The sequence below is a fragment of the Labrus bergylta genome, chromosome 5, assembly GCF_963930695.1.
Source record: "Labrus bergylta chromosome 5, fLabBer1.1, whole genome shotgun sequence".
NCBI lineage: Eukaryota > Metazoa > Chordata > Actinopteri > Labriformes > Labridae > Labrus > Labrus bergylta.
In genome coordinates, this window is record NC_089199.1 from 26,502,417 (window position 1) to 26,518,036 (window position 15,620).

The following is a 15,620-nucleotide window of genomic DNA, read 5'->3' on the forward strand; positions in this document are numbered from 1 at the left end:
GGAAGCCAGAGGCGAGCCCTCCCCTCTCTCTCTCTCTCCAAACACTTTGGACTGACCGTACTCCCCGTGTCTCCTCCCTCTACACCCTCATGTGTGTAGAAATGTGTACCCGTGTGGTGCCACAAGCCTCAAGCCTACTAATTGACTAGCAGGGGGGCCAGAGACAGAAGTTTTAATTTAACAACAGTCCAGATTTGTGAATGAGTGAGCACACGCAGTATAAGTAAATGTCAGAACATCCTAACTAAGCCGGGCAGGATTTTTAGTCGCTGATCCACCAGCAAAGAGAATAAATAAAAGCATTACATAAGTCACAGTTTTGCAATTACAGCAAAGTGACCTGAGAATACACCAGAGCAACAACTACATTTTTTTTTTTAAGTGACATAACACTTTAAAGCAAAGTAGAAAAAAAAAACATCCTGATATTACTATAGCATTTTCTACAGGAACATTTAATGTGCATAATTTGTTTAGGAAAACAGAGCTTTTTTTTTTTTAAATCAAAGGAAAGCAGCATGTGCTTTGTGTGTTTCTTAAAGGATAAATTGCACTCAGCTTCTTCTAATGCTGTCCCTGGGAGAGCAGAGGCTCTAACAAACGTCTCGAGAGGACTAACAGCTTTGTTGTGCCATTTGCCTGTTGCTAACCAGCCGCCAGGTTCAGCATCAGCAGCCCCAGCATCACTCAGAGACCAGAGGCTGTACTATTCAAACACATCCCCTATAGCTAGTGGAGCAATTGATGTTGTTTGTGGTTAACATGTACCTTTCTGTTTACACTTGGATTGTTCTCTGTGTCTATTGTTTATATTTACTGATTCAACTAGAGGTAGTTAAGTGTGTGCAGCACTGGGGGTCCAGGGGTACGTTTGAATGGTTCTATTTTGGTTAGGAAGGTCCCTGAGTGAAACTCCCCTGAAGTTGTTAACTGTCAGCCATGATAAGAGCTCTTCAACTCTCTGAATAATGAGAAATGGAGCGTCATTGTTTCGTTTATTATCTCCTTTCAAGGTTCAACAAGGTTGTCTTTATTATCCCTGCGAGAGGGCAGTTTGTTTTGCAGTCAGCAGTAAAACACACACATACATACAGCCTGCAATGAGCAAACAGCATAGAAAGGACAATAAATAAATACAATAGATAAGAAACAGAGGCAACACCGTTAGTGGTTTAAAAGGGTGATGGCAGCAGGAACAAACGAGTTTCTCATCCTCTTTGTCCTGCATGCTGGCAGGCTAACGGCAGCAACTTCAGATCCTTGGAGAAAGAACGACTTTGATCTGCCAAGAGGTCACCATGCAGAGTGTTAAAACTGATTCAATGAAACAGGAAAAAAAAACATCTTCCTAAAAGTGCTGTCAGCATTAAAAAGACTTTTCAGATAACAGGATACACTGGACCATCATTTACAAACGGAGAAAATAGGACCATCGATTCCTTGCGTCAACTTTATTTAAAGTGACGGACCTCTTGACCATTCATGAAAAAAAAAAAAAAGAGATCAACATGATTATGGTAGATTTGAAAGCCATCTGCACTGAAATACACAATCGTTTTCATTTAATCAACATTATGAGTCGTGTGGATTAATATGAGAGGAGAAGGGGGGGGGGGTTATCAGAGCAATATTTTCAATGTTCCCAAAGTCTTATGATCAACTAAGTCCAAATGTAGAGATATGAAATGTACATTTGTTCTCAGATCATCGACTGTCACAGAGAAAAACTGCCTCATCCTGAGCAAATGTAGGCCTGCTGCTTCATTAACTGTAAAGCCTTAAAAGAGGTCATATTTATCACTGAGGTGTTTTTATTCACTGCATCAAACAACAGGATGAGAATGCAGCAGGGAGATAGATGCACTAGTTGTAGTCCATCTTTGGCAGATTGTCGTTTTAACATATCAGACCTGCATCTGTACAGTATAGCATTTTCCTATCATCTTATTCACACCTTTTCTTGACCCTGTGACATTTTGCATCTAGGTCAATAAAAAGTTCACATGAAAGGATTGTGAGTGGTGGGGGTCAGACTTTATGACTCCAAGACAAAATTTCCTAAGGGGACAATAAAGTGTATCACATGGTATGGCATCATGTCTCAGAGGTTAACTCTAGTTGAAGGGAAAATTTGATATTTTGGGGAATATGCTCATTCACTCTCTTGTTGAGGATTGTGTACATACAGCTGCAACTCTAATGTCTAGATGTTCATTTTAAGGTTCAAGTAGGACGCAGCTATTTTAGCTTAGCACAAATCATGGAAAAAGAGGGAAACTGCCTACACTGGACTACATCCACCTTCCAGCACCTCTAAAGCTCAATAAGTGACACGTCCAAATCTTACCTTCAAAATCTCTATTAAATCTCTACTAAAACAAAGATGTACAAAAAAAAAAAAAAACAGCAGCTGACCAAATTATCATTTAAAATCATGTTTTATTGACTGATCAAACAAACAAGATGTAGTGTGTTAGGGATCATTCTGTCAATGTTTCATATTTTATTGCATGTTTTTTCTAAGAAAACAATTACATAAGCAAACCCTGCGACCATGACATTTTGGATTAGAACATGGAATACGTTTGAGATTATGTCCCGTGATAAATCATCTCTCTTCACAGACCAATAACTAAACCTAAGCTTGTTATTCATTTATTTTCCGTGCTCCACATGTTTGCGTAAGGGGATATTTGCTATTGTTTGACTGTGATTCAGGGCTTAATGTTCATTGAAGATGTAGCTGTTTTTTCCAAGAATCAGGTTTGGTCTGTTATCTAGGTAACCCAAAAGGGGATAGTACCTTGACAAAGATTTGAGGGGGTTCCCCTGGGTTTTAACCGTTTTAAAAGTGTTCCCGATAGTTCTGCAGTTAAACCGCTTCCTGGAACAGATCTGTTTACAGATCTAAATTTAGACATCCTATTCAAACTGTGGGTGTTAGAATTAAGGTTGATGTTTGATTATCATGTTGTTGAGCCTTCTGAGATGAATGTTTGACTTTAATTTCCGTGTCTAGATTAAACACACCTGACTTGAACTTAACGAGGACTGTTGGAAGATCAGAAAGAGTTATGCAATTGTTGAATTTGTTTTTTTCTTTTATTATCATTTAATTCTTTTATCATTTAATACATATGTCATAAAGTCATAACCTTTTTCTGCTTTCAACATTTCCTGTTAAACTTACACACACTCGTAGTGCCGACGCACCTGTGAGGTCAGGATAAGTGTGCCATACACTGAAGCAAAACCACATAGGAGCTCATAGGCGTATAGCGCTTCTGTGTATCTGCTCGGTTCACCAAAACCATATATAAACTTAGTATCACCTGGGTTATGAACTTGGTATGACCTGTGGATGTATCACGTCTCTGCGAACGTGCATTATTGAGGTGTTACAGGATTTGTAAAGAGACTTTTTGGCCCTGTAGAAAACCTGATCAAGGTTCTTTTTTGCTTTGCTAAATGACTCCACGTCACTCTGACTTTTGAAATCCCATTTTGGGAATTAGTCTCTGAGACCGAGATCTTTTAAAACCTCAAATGTCTACACTCACAGGTTCAGACTTTGATCTTCATGTTTTGCTTTTCTTTTCCATTTCTATATTTTATACTTCTACTGTTATGTATTTGCACTTGGAATATCATTTGAAATGTTTAAATACATTTTCGGAAACTGAAATTCTGACTGAAATCATTCACACCACAAAGACTGGAAGTCCCCCTTAAGGACCCCGTGAACCTCGGAAAGGTAAGCTTGAGCAGTCACACCACGGCATACTTAATTGTTATACTGACTTTTAGTACACACTTCATACACACCTAACATCCTAGCGAGGGGAGTTCACAGTTATTCCCTCTCCGGGGGGTAATCTAGAGTCCTACACCAGGGGTTATTCTTGAATCTAATTATTCTAGAAATGAATGTTAGGCAGATAATCCTGGGGCTGTGATTATAACTTGTTCATCCGTCCTCCAAAGGATGTTAGTGGAATAATTTTTACATAGCTCCTTCCACTTGGAAATAGTAGATTAGCAGGTTGGTAGGGAGCGAGCTCTCATTTAGTTTACCAAATATATGTTCAAAAACACCGTAAAAGTGGATGTTTCATAATATGTCCCCTTTAATAGATCCTGATATTACAGGTTCAAGTTCTTATATTTGTCAATCTTTCCCACCAGACATTATTGGTAGAAGACTGCAACCTTTTAAAGTAAATCATGAGATATCCAACTGTTTGGTGGTGTGGACTGCCTGTTGCTATGGCCCAAGCAACCCAAGCCCTTCCAGAGGACCTCGGTCAGACACAGCTCATTTACATTTAAAGCTACAGACACAGAAACAGCCTGTTCTGAGCAGGGCTGAAATAGAGGGGTTTATAGACATGATCAAATGAATCTTTGGGCAAGAAACTTCCCAGACTTGTTTTGGGTACCTCTGAGAATCATTTAAACTTGTTGCAAAGGAAGATAATATGTGACCTTTCCAATAAATCTTAGAGCTCCTCCACTTCAGCCTCTGTCATTAACATACTCACTTTGTTTCATCATCATCACAGTTGCTAATGTTAATGTTAGACTGATCAATATTTTATCATTATTGATATTGATGCAGCTATAAATATACCTTTTTCATTGTGGTTGGGTTTGTCTCTTTTCCTTTCCTTCTTCCTGCAGCTGCACTATCCAAGCCCAACACAGGTTCAGTAGAGGACTGTTCAGCGTGAGTCTGGTTCTACTAAAGGTTTCTACATCTATAAAGGAAGTTCTTTCCTTGCCACTGTAACTTTGCTAAATGTTGCGTAGTGCTGTGCTCATGGTGGATTCATGTAAGGTCTTTGTAGATCAGTGGTTCTCAACTGGTGGGTCGGGACTCAAAAGTGGGTTGTGAAGCCATTTTCAGTGGGTCGTGTAGATGTGCATGGAAGAAAAAAAAAGTGTCAAAAAGTCTATGAAACACTTTTTAAACACATTTATTTCGTTCAGTTTCTTTGTTCCATCACACCGTCTTAGGTCCAAACTAAATAAATCAGATTGATTGAAAAATATCAGAAATCTCAGGTCGCAACTTTTCATGAAGGAGTTGGTGGTTGGGTCCTGAGGCTGGACCAGTTTAGAACCACTGTTGTAGGTAATATAACAATTAGAAAGCTCTTTTACCTGATCTTTTGTAAAGTGTCTTGAGATAACGAGGCAGGATGATTGGTTGAGAGAGGTTGTGGCAGAGTCGGGTCGGATTAGTACTTAAAAGAGTAAACGCCCCAAATCAGCTGATCACCATAACAGGGAGATGGAGGAAGTGGTCGAGAGGGAGTAACTAAGTTTTATGAAGGTGATGTAATGAATGAATGAACTTCCTGCTTGAACTAACGCTGAGCTCCATTTCCAGGGTTGTTGCCAAACAGCTTTTAATGGTGCAATAATCAACATTTGATCACACAAAAAGAATCATAAACAGATTTCTTCAGTTCTACATTTTTAGGCACCATTAAGGTTATTGCTCTACAAACCTGTGGAAATAGAGGAGCATTTAGCAGCTTCAAAGTTTTTGTTGGTAGTCAGTAGAAACCAAAAAAGTGCTGTGAACCAAGGATATACTTATTTGAGTTGCATTGAAGTAAATAAAAAATAATCTGACTTAAAGTTTAGGTTAACATTGCTCTTTTTCTGTTCTATTTGCAAGGAAGCAGCACTTTCCTCACATTGTGGCAATAAAAAAAGACAGCTTTAATGACATTTTGTGTTATAGCCTAAAAAAGACTAAAAAAAAAGTCAAAGTCGAAGAATACTCGTTTAGCCAAAGTATGTTAAAATGTTTCTACATAAACTCTGTTTGTCTTTGCTAGTGGTTAGCTGTTTACATTTGTTTTACACAAGTATGCCTGCATATGCAAATAGTCATAAAAGTTCAATGATTTGGAGTGGCTGTGGATCAGTGGTAGATTCTTTGTCTGTCAACTGGAAGGGTGGGGGTTCGATCCCTATAGCTCCTGCAACAACATGTCTTATGTGTCAACAACAAGTCAACAACAAGACTTAGGAAGGAATGATAGGTGACGTTTTGATCCAGCAGATGTCGCCTTTGAGCACCAGCATAAAACCAAAACAACTCGAACGTTTATACGCAAGGTGATGAGCGAGCCGGCCGTCCCGTCCATGTGAACACGCTGTAGATACGGCTCGGAAACAAATGGAATTAGCTAACATTAATTGCTTAATACATTTTCATACTGGAATATGTCAAAATGTCCCTTTACTTTGATGATGTTATTTCATGATTTGAGTAACGGCGTCCTTGATAATCCTTGACTTCTTATTGTGTAAATGTGATAGCTACTATAAAAGATTGTTACTTTATGTATGTGCGTGTGGTTTCTAACAGATGTGTTATCAGGTATGGGAAGGGACGGACTGGGTGCCACACACTGACTTCAGTCCTGCAGGAATGCACAAAGAGGGAATGGAAACTCACGGGTTGTCCCTAAGAGGATTCAGGAGCTAATAGGATTCATGCTTAGATTCAGCACACATGATACCGTACCTAATAGATGAGATGTTTATGAAACATACTGATTATATTCATCACCAGCTTTTCAAACAAGACATTATTTGAATCTGTCATCTAAATGAAACACTTGACCTTAAAAATGTTTTTATTAGGTTCACAACTGCTAAAGAATCTTTGGAAAATACTAAAAAAAGCATCAAAGCAGATAGTTTGGGGTTGTCCTAGATTTCAATGAACACCTCTAGAGCAATTGGCCTAAAAACACGAGCAAAATACATTAGGAGTGTTGCAAGAGAACTTGATGTAATCTACACTAGCTTGGTTTCATATAAAACCTGGAGCAAACTAAAACATACTGTGGACAATCCTGGATCTGAGGAAAAAGTCTGGATGTTTTTTAGAAATGTTTCTTAAGGTTCGCTGAGTATTTCTATTGCCAAATGTCATTCTTAGGTGGCCTAAACTTTTTTCTACAAATTAGATGTGTTTAATTTTAATGTTTGCCTCCTAACTACCAGTTGCTGACAACAGTTATTCAAACAATCATGAAAAGCCTAAACTGTTCACAAAGCATGCTGTACACTTCTCGTAGACAAACATCCACAGTTGACAAGCTCACTATTAGTTCAGCTTAAGTTGTGTTGTAGCACTACATTAGCTTGATAAGCTAAACCTGTAGTGGAAATGAGCAAAGAGGAGAGGGACTCAGTCGAGGATCTGAGCTGTCTATAAGTTCTCCCAGAAAGATAACCACTAAAACTTAAGTGGTTGGACAAGACCGGGGAAAACCAAAACTGTAACAAGCTTCAAACAAGCTAGCTCCCTAATTTTAATAACCAATGCTGCCGAGCAACTGACTACACAGGGAAACAATCGAAACTATTCAAAACCAAAACAAAATTGCCACCAGGCCAGCCATGAAAGAGAACCACGCAATGCTGGTTTAGCAAAGACATACTGTATATACATAGCACTGAAAAACTACATTCTGAGTTAAACTATAGGAAATGCTGAGCAGATCATGAAGACAGGTTCTTGTGTTGCTTCTGCGGATTTAAAATCCCTACACACTGAGCAAAACACTGAATGACCTCTCATTACCTCTGATGGTGAGGTAATGAGTCAGAGTGCTGGAACACAAGGATGAATATATAAGCTTCCTACACCTTGTCTTAATCAGTATTAGACACACACACCTGTGCCTGCACTGAGATGATTCCTTTACCAAACTCAATAAGAGGTAAGTGTAAGGCTGTGTCTAAAACCACATACATGCAGCCCACTACATACTCAAACAGTACACACTGTATAGTACACCTCATATTATCCTGACGGTTAGTTCAGTAACATACTAATGCGCGTTCTCTCTGCATCACACAACTTCATCAATCACAGATTTTTGTTCTGAGCAATGTTAAATAAGTTAGACACAGAAAAGTGTGACTACCAACATTTTCCAGAAATAAAGCTGAAATTGAAATTCAGAAAAAAGGACTCTAACTGATGACATCACTGGATTGGAGATAGAAGAAAACCTGTGTCTTTGAGAAATGTACTTAACTGTGTTGATGTGTGTAAGCCTGTCCTATAGTCTGTGGATGTGTGGACGTACAATGTAGTATGGGTTCCTTATGGTTAATGATCCTCCTGTCTCCTTTTCCAAACCAGGAAGTGAGGTGAGAACGGAAGACAAAACAGTGCTGGGCCCCGGCAACGTCTCAGCCGAGTGGATGTCCCTGGCAACGGCCGGGCGGTCTGTGCCAGTTTTTGGGCCACTTCTGTCCCAGGGCTTCTTTGAGGGTAGAAGAATGTCGGGGGGAGATTTGGAAACCTTCCCTCAGCTCAGGATGAATGGCTGTCCACCAAACACACTCCCCTGGTCTCTTTCTCCCTTCTTCTACTGCCGTCTTCCTACACACAGCTGAGGAGCAGAAAACTTGAACAAGTCTGAATTTGACACTTCTTCTCCTCGTTCTCAATTACAAGCGGTAGTGAGAGTGCTGCACCAACATCATCCAATCACGTCATCCCTGCTTAGAACAATGTTGATGAAAATCTTGAAAGTTTTTTGTTGATATTAGAAATTGAAAATTTAGGGGCCAGAAAATGTACTGTGTCTTGAATGAAATGTACTATCTTATTTAGTCATTATGTTTCATTTCAAGACACTCAAAAAGTACATTTTGCTTGCACCATTGCAGAGGGATGTAACTCTCCATGCCAGCAGGCGGGGGTAGTCTGTTGTTATGATTTGAACGGGAATAAAGTCTGATAAAAAGTTGAAAATGGTACTGGCGTTGTCAGCCCCTTTCAGTGGAAAAAGAAAAGAAGAGGAGGAGGCGACAAATAAGGAGAAACCGCACTAATGGGTGAAAGCATGGATACTACAGCGGCGTGCTCAAGGGGCTTTCCCGAACCTGTGTCGAGTGCTGGAGATAAATGAAACCTCCACCAAATGACATTCAGGATGTTTTTGCTGCCGTCAAATGTCAATATGGGTCAAATTTGACTAAAAAAACAGCATGTAAGAGACATGAAAGTAACAAAGAAGACAAAGCACCAGCCAGTGTGGTTTATTAGATTACACTTTACCAGCCAATAATGGTCAGTTGACAATAAGTATGTTGATAAATTAGCCGCTTGCCTGGCAGATTATGGCAGCCCAATCTTAGCATACACACACACTGACATGATGCTGCCTGATACTCTGACTGGTTGTGGGTTGTTCTTGGTTATATTGATGTTGTCAAGTTCCCATAAATCAGCAATTGCACTTTGGTGACAATATTATCAAACCAATGAAAAATATAAAGCTGAGAATAATCTGGTCGCACTTGTAACCAGAAATCTGTGAGATCATCATCTATTTACAAATTATCTTAATCTCCTTTATAATGTAAACCTTGTTTCTAGCTGTTTTCACACATGCACTCATGAATATTTCTAGAACTTAAAGAGCTCATATTATGCCCTTTTTGGGGTTCGTATATTTAATCTATGTATCTACTTTTGTGCGTTCACAATAGCTAAAGTCTGAAAAAAGTGTCCGTTTTCATGTACTGCTCCTCCTTGCTCCCTCTACGCTCTGAGTCCGTCAGCTGCACTCTGTTGAGCCCACACTGTTAGATTGGTCTGCCGATCCGCTCTGTCATTATTGGTCAGTTGCTCAGCACGCGTCTCGGAAATTTCAACATGAGCTGCAGGGCTTGCCACAACGAGCCAATGGGCTTAGATCAGTGATCTCACACTGACAATGACAGATTTTTATTGAGGGGGGCTAGAACCGAGCGTTACATGTGGCTAATGCTGCAGCTAACAGGAGGAGGTAGGAGAAGTCGCATTTCCGCAGACTTTTAATTTTTGCACATAGATGTTCCTAAACATGCACAGGACACTTGGAAAACACACTAAAGAGCATATAAAACCAGAAAAAGCAGAATATGGGACCTTTAAGAGTTGCTTATTCTCATATGTCCTGTACTTTCCCTGATTGACAGGCTTTTCCAGACTATCACCGCTGCAACAACACATCTGCTCACCACAACTTGTACCCAAAATGTAGCCATTTGGATTCCTGCGTGTTACTCAGCCCACACATTTTGAAAAAATTCACGAGTTTTGTGCATGTGTAAAAACACCTTTACTTACTGTTTGTAATTATAACCCTCAAAAACACATAGTACAGATGAAAAGTGGATGTTCTGACCTGTGACCCCTACAGGCTTCTTAAAATGAATAACCCTTGTACAGCCCAAATGTTCCATGTGGAAAGACATTACTGTCAAACATAGAATATATGATTGAAAAGGTAACTTATTCAGAAACTTTGCAGCATGGACAACCTGCTGTCAATGACAGAAAACTCAACTTGTGGGACGTTAGACTATAACACACAGCCATATCGATTAACTGCTCGTCATTATATGTGTACTGGCGGGACGGTGTGGGTATTTGTGTGCGTGTGTGTTGTATGAGTGGGTGAAGAGTAACTTCTCACTGGCAGCATATGGTTCACCCATTAAACACAGCAGACATCTAAACCACATCATGGAAAGAAAGAAAAAGTGGAATAGGAAGTCAAGAATAGTTTAGTTCAGGTTAGACAGTAGTGTTATAGAATGACCGGCCTTATGAAGCATCACACTGTGCATGTGTTAGCCTGTTAGCCAGACACTGCTAACCTCTGACAGAGTATTCAGTATAGTGTTACGATTAAAAATAGTGGTTTCCTGTAATGCCACTTGACGCAGGTGACTCATGATCTGTGTAATTCCTGCAAGTTTTATGTCAATTTAAATGTTGTGCTGATAAAGAAAGCATGGCAACATTATAACGATCTCTGAAATGAACTCAACCGGAGATTGATTTAAAGATTAAAGATGTGTTTTTTTTTTTGCATGTGCTTGTACTTATCTGTAGACTTTTTGTCAAACAGAAAAAAATGTTGAACCACCGCCATAGACTGTATACACATGGACGTAATCTCACTGACTTGACATGCTTTTTTTTTTTTTTTTTTTTTGCAGACTTCAACGAAATCACCATATTGGAAATGTTGTCTCAGACTATGTTTCAGTCAAACAAATAAAATGCAAAGAGGTGGAGCTAAGGTGAGTTTAGGACCCCTCACAAATGACTACAAAATACCCACCTGTCATTTAGATCAGTCACATCGCCTAATATGAATAACTCTTATACTTCATAAAACTAAAATGGCTGAGTTATAAAATAACTTCACAACCCGTACAGCGTGTTCTGATCACGAGATGTGCAATGCAGGCCGAGTTCTTTTCTTGATCCAAGCTGAAAACATGTTGATTTTTGCTGTAAATATGACCTTTTTTTGAATGAGTGTATATTTGACTTCCAGGGCTCTTTTACAGCCATCTCCCAGTGGACACTCGAGGAACTGCAGTCCACATTTGCTTCATCGGAGGTTGCAGCTTGACCACAGCATGAGTCTTCTGTTCCACTCATTTGTGAATATGTCCAATAATGCATAGCACGGCTATAAAGGCAAAAAATAGTCATAAAAGTGTTGGAGTCCCATTGTCCCTTCGTTGGCCAGCTTGGTTTTTCGCAGTGTCTTTTTTTAAGTCAGGTCTTGCCTCCTAAGAAAACCTCCCTCTCCCCTGCTCGATATAAAAGGACATATAAATAAGAAACACAGATTTCAGGGGGCAAGGCTCTCCTGTCATTTTATTGAAATGTCTCAGGAGTCCATGTGTGCGAACAACTCAATTCTAGTCTGCTGGTTGGCATCATCAGAGCGATACAACACGTTACCTATTGATATATTGTAGCTTGTATTCTAAATAAAAACGAAACGTGTATTTTTTATTTCATTTCGTTTTTCTGTTTTTACTGTAAAGCCCAAATTGTATGTCCCATAATTCTGCATATTGAGCTGTATGGATGATTCAAGACGCCCTGTGTGCTCTGTCAAACCAACAGTCATGCATACAGGTGCAGTGTAACGCTCCAAGAAAACATAGAAAAATGTGTAACTTAAAATGTCAAGAATGGGTTACTGGTGGTGGGGTGGTTGGTGCATCATGTGCGGAGACTGCAGTCCTCCAGACGGGCAGCCCAGGTTCCAGTCCAGCTTGGGTCACCTTTCCTGCATGTCATTCCCCACTCTCTCCCTGATTTCTGACTCTATCCACTGTCCTATTTCTACATAAAGGTCACAAATAGCCCCCCCCCCCCCAAAAAAACACGTCAAGAATGTATCATCCAAGAAATGTAACAAAAAGCTTTTTCCTCAAGATTAAAAAACTAGCTGATATTCACTACAAATATAGATTCGAATTAAACGTTTTTTCTTCAAAGTATAAGAATTAATTAAAACTGCGAGCGTCAACTTAAATCTTTATACTTTTGGATAAGTAACCTTAGATACAAAAATTACAGTCTGAATGTGAATGCAATGCATGAGGATGAGAAACCTCAATTTGTCATAAAATACCTTTCTCTTTGCATTTACTACTTTCTAACACAGAAAAGTTGTGTAGTAGTGAAGATCTTTATTTTTTATTTTTTACTTTAATGTTGAGTTTTTCAGTCCATAACTGTCCCCTGGCTCTGCAACTCTCTGCTGCTGTCCAGGGCCATTACTAGGACCGAGTTAATGTGGAAAAAAACACAGCGAGGAATAGAGTGGCCACAGAGAGCGGTCACAAACACTCAGACAACCTCACTCGAATGCAATAAAATCCTTTTTAGACTACACAGCGTCTAAACTTGGTGTCGGTATGTTTGTATGGGGGTGGGAGTCATTTATAGAGTAAATTACGATCTCTCAAAGGAAGGAGAAAAAGCCTCAAAGAGGAAGTGAGTTGAGATCAGAAATAATCAGAAAATAGCATTATCTTAAGATACATGTCAGTCATCACCAAAGCATTTTGAGTGCAGCAGTTATTGCTTTATTAGATTAACATTATCTAATTTTATACATTTCTGCAGCTTACTGCATAAATGTGTACAGATGCAGACTCATTCTGGTTATAGTTAGTGTGTATGGAGATAATGTTGCTTATAATACAATACAAATATACTGTAGCACATAGAGGACACAGGAGACTCAAAATCAAGGTTTTTTTTTTTTTGGTCCAGGTTTGGCTCTTGGCGTATCAGAGGTCCTGTTGTGAAGTCTCTTCAGGACTTCAGAGAAGGGCCAAGACTGATGCACAGACGCAATATCAAGATGTCCTACCTCGTACCTTTTTATTCTGTCAAGGCTTTAACACTGTGTGCCCTCATCTTCCCTACAGAGTCACTGTCCTTTTCAAATGTGATGTAAAAAAAAACACTGAAACTGTTAATATACATTAAAGTGATCACCAAAAGTACTGATAAAAGACTGCAAACGGTAATATCAATTCAGTCAGCTATAAACACAATAACACACGTAAACTGACCACTGCTTTATTAAAACCAAGATCACCACATGCTTAAACCCTGGGCTGCACATGTCTGTTGGCATACTGCTTTATTTTGTTTGTACAGTGAGTGGTACAAACACAACATCTTGAGTTGACCCTTGCATCCTATCCAAAAGGAAACTTGTGCTATGGTAGGCATAATGTGATAGTGTAAGATAAGGAGAATAAAACTAATGTTCCCCTGACAGCAGTTCTCATTAAAGTCACGGAAATGAACAAAAGTACAACTTTCAAAGATAGAAAAAAATGAATTTCTTTTTCTGTCTTTTTAAAGTAAAACAAATGTATGCAAGAATTAAAAGTCCTGATTTAAATAACATGCAATAACATTGAAATACTGTCAGTTTATCAGACATCACTGAAGAAGAAAAAGAAGCTCGAAGAACTGCCTCATCAGTATAAACACATGCCTGCAGTGGATTGATGTGTGATTGCTGCCATCTAGTGGCAAATAAGTGTAACACAAACAACAAATCAAATGTATTCCACTAGTTATGACTAATCACATACTTAATATATTAATAATATCAGAACATGATAGGGCTGATCAATGACTGAGAGGAACAAAAACGATGGTTTCACAGCTTGGTCACCTGGTGCACGACAGACAGAGCCAGACAGTTAACAGTTAAGACATTATCAATCGATCAACTCTCTCTGTCTTAAGAAAAAACAAAAAAATGAAAACCTGAGTGAGGTGTTATGAACTGATGATTATACAGCACAGCACATGTTGCACAAATGAAAGAGTGAAAAAAAAAAGAGAAGTCGTATATTGCTTGAAGAATAAAATGTGCTCATCATCAGAGTCGAACTGGATCCAAATGTTTACAAGAGCAGTTTGGCAACGACTTACACAAACAACCTGTTATCATTTATACACTTTCTATACATGTATGCATGAATCAAATCATACCTAACAGACCCACAGATGTTCACTATCACACTGCGGAAGAGTGATAGGACATCATTCTCAGTGTCATTTTTTACAAAAAATTATACATGAAATAATTGAAGGTTACACCGATCAGTGTAAATCTCTTAAGTGCAATATCTGTTAACAGTACAGTTTGTCAAACCTCCATAACCCAGCTTCAATGGTAATAAATAATACACAAATATTGCAGTCATGTTAAATTAATTTAAAATCTTACGTTTAAATCACTAAATCTACATATGCATTTTTTTAAGCAAGCTGAATACAAATAAACACACAACTTAAGACATTAAACCGCACATAAATTGCATAAATGCATTAAGTTAAGTCATCCATATTCTCTGTCCACATGACATTTAGGCTACAAAAAAGTTATTTCTCCGTGTATGCACTACAACGTACAACGCAGAAGTGTTGTCACATAGCAAAAGTATCAAGAAACATATTGTTGGTATAAAGAAAGAGCCAGCTCCTCCGTTGTGCTTCTGGGAGCTTACATGTGGCTCTCAGTGTCAGTAAAGCCCAGCAGGGGGCGGTGTTACATGTTCCATTACATCAGAAAGTCAGGGACTCAGGCTCCATCTCTACAGTCTGATTCAGGAAGGATTTGCAGAAGACGACGTGGAATCACTGATGTGCTGCATTCATCTGGTGTTGGTGTGGCTACAGATACTCTTCTTCCTTTACGTACAGAATCTCATTGGCTGAGCTGGGGACCTGAGAGACAGGGAGAGGAATCAAGGAAGAGTTTACCGTCAAAGGTTGGCGTCAAAGAACGCAGACTGTTAGGGGGCTGATTGGAGGAGGTGTTTATTACAGCTCACAGACAGGTTATGTATGGTGCTGTTGTTTGTTTGTCAGCAGTACCACACAAACACAAAGAAAAAAACAAATCTGCGTGCCTAATTTTCATTAAACTTGATGGAAAGGTGAAGCACGGGCCAGAGAAGAACTCATTAAAAATTTGGACCAGAACTGACTCACAAACAAGCAATTATTGTTGATCCAACTCATGAACGAGTCATTATGAAGACCAGATTGAGTACTCTGGTGTCTTAATAATAGTGTATCAGACTCACAAACAATTCATCCAGACATTTAAAGTGATTGCATTAATTTGCATATTGTGTAGACCAGACTCTCTGAGTTCACTTCTGGTTCAAACTTCTTATCAGGACACATCACAGCTTACATGATTCCTTATAAAAGTTATAATACTGTTCTAAAT

General features: G+C 39.0%; 1 protein-coding gene and 1 long non-coding RNA gene across 5 annotated transcripts in view; one reads left to right on the top strand and one right to left on the bottom strand.

Moving 5' to 3' along the window:
* Positions 1-7,784: 7,784 nt before the first annotated feature.
* Positions 7,785-11,849, top strand: LOC136179275 (uncharacterized). The gene is made up of 2 exons (XR_010666450.1): positions 7,785-11,121; positions 11,382-11,849. It is a non-coding gene; the product is annotated as an uncharacterized lncRNA (long non-coding RNA).
* A 1,534-nt stretch (positions 11,850-13,383) lies between these two features.
* Positions 13,384-15,620, bottom strand: part of klhdc8a (kelch domain containing 8A) — a 41,194-nt gene continuing 38,957 nt past the window's right edge. For all 4 annotated transcript variants that reach the window (XM_065955331.1, XM_020632689.3, XM_065955330.1 and 1 more), the window contains one exon: positions 13,384-15,109. In XM_065955331.1, the coding sequence (XP_065811403.1) occupies positions 15,056-15,109 (54 nt within the window). In that variant the 3' untranslated portion in view covers positions 13,384-15,055. The remainder of the gene's footprint in view (positions 15,110-15,620) is intronic.